The 5,010-nt window shown below is 44.0% G+C and overlaps 1 protein-coding gene across 1 annotated transcript in view; it reads left to right on the forward strand.

Annotated features, from left to right (window-relative positions):
• iglon5 (IgLON family member 5) overlaps nt 1-2,293 on the forward strand; it is a gene marked incomplete at both ends in the record, with an annotated part of 194,389 nt that extends 192,096 nt beyond the window's left edge. Inside the window, one exon of the mRNA XM_083661303.1 lies at nt 2,190-2,293. Coding sequence (XP_083517429.1) covers nt 2,190-2,293 — 104 coding nt within the window. The remainder of the gene's footprint in view (nt 1-2,189) is intronic.
• Between the last annotated feature and the right edge of the window lie 2,717 nt (nt 2,294-5,010).

Genomic DNA, 5,010 nt, shown 5'->3' on the forward strand with positions numbered 1-5,010 from the left:
GAAGAAGCAACAGGTTTACGAGAAATCACTAGCAGCACTAACAATACCACAGAGGCTACCAATCATCTCCACTATTGGCTCATTTGTTTACAATAATTACAGAAGTTACCTGTTTCAAAGTACGCTTTGGGGTATTTTTCTTTGGCTGGTCAGTGAGTTGTTGGACTTGTTGGACTCTTACTGGTGCAGAACCACTGACCTCAATAATATGGACAAACCCATCCACTATTTTTTTAAAGGTTTTTAAGGCTGGAATCAATCCAACCAGCCAGCGTACAGAATCATGACCATAAAACATTTGATTCAGAGCAAAAACAAACTAACAAAACATTGACAATTTGGGAAAAAGGCTTTGGTACAAGAGTGTGTACATATAATATTTTCAGAGTGAAGGAACTCTTCATCCCATAATCCATTGCGACCAATCAGATTAGCGGATGATTGAGCGACAGAGCGTTTCAGCCAATGGGAGAGCACTCTGAGTGGCTGTAAGCGGGACCAGCGGTCTCAATGGCTTAGCTCAATGGCTAACATTATATAGCGACATTTCCTTGCTTTACTGCTGAACGAAATGGGCAATGGATTTTAAAACGGGTGCTGGCATTGAGAGCAGCGTAACTCGTAAATGGTTAACGTCAAAAATACTTTCACTCACTCAGTTTGGTCGTTTGAGCCCTTTGTACTGTAGCCTATATTACGTACGTACGTAGTCTAGCCAGAGATATTTCACTAGTGCAGTGGTTAGCCAACCTCGCCTAGCGTGCTCCACCAATCAATAGGGGTGTCACAATATATCGTCCCACGAAATTTCGCGATAGTAAAACGTCACGATATGTATCGTTGAGATGAAATCTCATATCGCAATTTTTTTTTTTTTTTAATAGACTAAGAAACGTCTTTGTTTGTTGAAGTTCAATGTGTGGAAAGTAGTTCAGTTGAACAAGTCTCTGAAGAGACACATGAGAAGTTATACAGGAGAGAAACCATTCAATTGAGTTTCTGGCAAAACTGTTTACTTGACAGGAAAAACTGAAGATGCATAAAAAATAGACTAAGAAAAGTCTTGTTGTTTGAGTTTGAAGAAAAACTGAAGATGCATAATGAGAATTTATACTGCTGAGAAACCTTTTAGTTCAAAGTAAATCTAAGTGACGGTGTAACTCATTCTATTTCAAGATAAGCCTTATCTCCAATCTCATGTTTTTTCTAGTTGTTATTGTAATAACAATTTCCCACAACAGCATGTTTTGTATTTGTGCATTTCAAATAAAATACTACTTTTCCAGTCATATATTGTCATTATTCAAGTTTAAAAAAATATTGTTAAAATCGTATCGTATCGTATCGTTATCGTGAACCCAGTATCGTGATACGTATCGTATCGTGAACTGAGTGTATCGTGACACCCCTACCAATCAAAGATGTCGATATTACACTTTAGGATTGTGGGTAGTGTAGTACTTCTCCATGACATCGAATAAAAAGTGTTTATAAAAAAATCAAGGATGATATCCATACAGATGTGTGGCTTCTACAAGAACATACCAGTGTTTCACCCGTAGCTTGCGCGTGGTAAGTCTTAAGTTGGGTGGTTACAACATTATGGCTAATAAACAAAATTTCAATGCAGAATATGAACAGGGAAATATGCTTCCGGCACCGAAGTGTCACGCGACTGTCGAGTACTATATTGATATTTAAGATGAACACACACGGCCTTGACCTTGAAACAAGTCGTTATGAGTGGTTACAGTTAGGGGTGCACCGATCGATCGGCAAGCAATCTGTATCGGCCGATTTTGACCTCAAATATGCGATCGGCTGATTGCCGATATTTTTATATATATATATATATATATATATATATTTATTTTTTATTTATTTTTTTTATAAAAAAAAAAGCCCTATCACTAATCAGGCTTTCCAACGATATAAAATACAATGCCAATTGGTATTATTAAAGGGGAGAAATAATCGACCTAAAATAACGTTTCCAAACTTTCTTTGAGGAGTTTATATATCGGTGATCGGCAATCGGTGATCGGTGGCAAAAAACATGATCGGTGCACCCCTAGTTACAGTGTATTGAACTATACAGGACCACACACTTGTCTCTTGTTGATTCCTCTCTCCCTTTCTTCTCACTGTTCTCCTCTTTGTCTTGGTCCCTCCTCTCTCTCTCCGTCCAGGGCCGGGGGCGGTATACGGGCGAGGGGTGGCCCTACACGCAGGGATGAGCGCGGGCATCGGTGTCTGGTTGTCCCTCTCCATTACGCTTCTGCTGAAGGTGTAAAGAGCTTTGCCCCGGAATGGTCCCTAAACGCCGAACACCCCCCCCCCCCCCAACCCCCGTCCCCCTCAGCGGGAGGAAGAAGGAAATGAAATTCTTTAATTACGAACCCATCACTGTGAACAAAAAGAATATGCATTATTCCAGGAGCCATTGACTCATTGCATCAAACCCACTTTACCCCCCGATCCCCCACTTTAATTTCCAATCCAGCCCATCTGCACCGCCATCATCATCACTTCTCTCTCTCTCTCTCTCTCACACACACACACACTGTCTGTCTTACTCTCTCTGTCTTGCTCTTCTCTCTCTCTCTCTCTCTCTCTCTCTCTCTCTGTCTGTCTCTCTCTCTCTCTCTCTGTCTGTCTCTCTCTCTCACACACACACTGTCTGTCTTACTCTCTCTGTCTTGCTCTTCTCTCTCTCTCTCTCTCTCTCTCTCTCTCTCTCTCTCTCTCTCTCTCTCTCTCTCCCTGAACACCTTGCAGATCTGTCTGACGAGGTACTTTCCTCCACACCTGTTTTTGTCATTAGTGTCACCTGGGCCGATCCTGATGTATAGTAATGATTATTGTGTCGGTGACCAATGAGAAAATAAGATAATCGAACAAACTGGATGATAATTTATGTTATATAGATCTACTAATGACTCGCCTACAATGTTTGCCTTATGGAAATGATGCTTAAAAAAAATCAGAATAATGTGGAGGATATTTATGAAAAAGATACCGACGGTCATGTGACCTTTTGGTAAATTGTCCAAAATGGCCGCCGGGGCCATGTGACATGTCACCCTCTTGATCACACACATCAATGTACGGCTTTTTTTATTTTTGAAACCGTGTAGCGGTCAGTCTGCTACGAATGATGTCAAAATGTCTCAAAAGGGGCGGGGCGGTGACGGCGCCGGTCTCGGGGGGGCGGGGCGGGGGGGGGCGGGGTTACGCATGTGAGAAGACGCCGTCACCGCCTGATCCTTTTCAGACCCCCTTCTCCACCCACACCCCACCTCCTCCACACCCCCCCACCCACCCACCACCACCCCCTGTTCAACGTGCTCTTGTCTAGTTGCCCTTTGCATCGCTACGGTGTTACCTGCTCCCTCCCTCCACCCACCCCCCTCCTCCTCCCCCAGTGTAAATATATGCAGTACCGAGGCCGCGCCAGCAACCTCAATTTGCCTGGCGCCAAAAACGACACCTGTCACCACAGCCTGGACTCTGCGCCAGCCTTCAGAAGCAGGAAGAGACTGTCCAGTGACCAACCATCATACCTTCTGCTTCAAAGCTCCGGCTCTCCATCCCTCCTCCTTGTGGCTTGTTGATAGCATGTACCGGTTAGAGATGTTCCTGTTGTGAGTCCATACTCCCCCTCCCTCCCCCCCTCCCTCCCTCCCTCCTCCCTGCACTGTGTCCGTTTAACTCTGCAAGGTTACCTGCTTTTACTTTTTAGGTGTTAATAATACTACAGACGATGATGTTAATAAGTATTTGAATAACTATGAATAGTAATATTCCATGTGAGAAAAAAAAGAGAACAAAATCTGATGGTAATGAGCCGTGTGGGGGGGGGGGTAATTTTTGTACTTTACTCTGAGAAGTCACACCCATTGAACTACTTAAAAAAAGAAAAAAGTTGTAAAGTTTTCGAAGTGATGTGCTCTATTTTGCCATGACAAGCTTTTTAAAAACACATTTGAAACAGCCCAAGGGATTCTTTTCATCCAAAATCAGGAGCAATCAATGATAATGTAATGTATAATTTGTAACGTATGTATTTTTTTTTTTTTTTTTTTATCATGCTGTTAACTGTATTATACACACATATACAACATATTTGTCTACTTATATCATAGTGTGTTTCTCTCCGGCCGGCTAGATAAACGATTGGAAAACAATGTCAAGTCTCTGGTCATGGCTGTAAGTCGCGCCCCCGTCACGTCCAGAGCGTCGGGAGATAAAGATGTAATTAGCCGTTACCTGTGGCTGGCTAAGTGAAGGAGCCTGGCTCCACCTGTCTCTCCCTGCCAGCCACTGAAGGCCCCCATAAATCAAACTCAATCCTGCCCGTGACAGGAATCCTCTTCAAGGGCAAACCTCGCCTTGGTGCAGCGCGCTCCCCTCACTGTGTGTACCTGCGACATGCAGGCATGGGCACTACTACCAACCCCCCATGGTACAATTATCCCACCACTTCCCTGCACAGCACAAACAGTGGGAGGTGTTTAGCCCCGATATCTCCCTTCTCCACCGAAACACGGTGGCTATTATGCAAATCCGCCATAACGAGGCTGCGCGGAGAGACGGCTTTACCCCCGGTTGAACCCTGACTATTCCTGTGATCCGAAAAAAGCGGGGAAATACTCGACGTTCGAAAAGTTGTCCGATTGTGTTCTGTTTGATTTTGTTTCAAACCAGCAATAACCCCCAACTCTACTGTGCAAGAGGCATCAGATACAGTTAACGGTGTGCTCTGTGATATCTGGCAGATTGCTACAGTGTAACAAGGTATACAGTATGAAATGAGTCTGTTGTTGTCATCTTCTTGTGTCCAGTACTTTGAGATGGTGTGAAGCTCTGTTTCAATGGCCCCGTCATCTCAAAGCAGAACGTGTTGTACTCCAGCGTCTTGTCACTGCCGACGCCCTCTGCAGTGTAGTCGCTCTTTGGGTCGTCTGTGTGACGGAACACACACACCAACTTGTGCATCTTGTTGAATAT

This window comes from Poromitra crassiceps (assembly GCF_964638095.1).
Source record: "Poromitra crassiceps genome assembly, chromosome: 26".
Classification (NCBI taxonomy): domain Eukaryota; kingdom Metazoa; phylum Chordata; class Actinopteri; order Beryciformes; family Melamphaidae; genus Poromitra; species Poromitra crassiceps.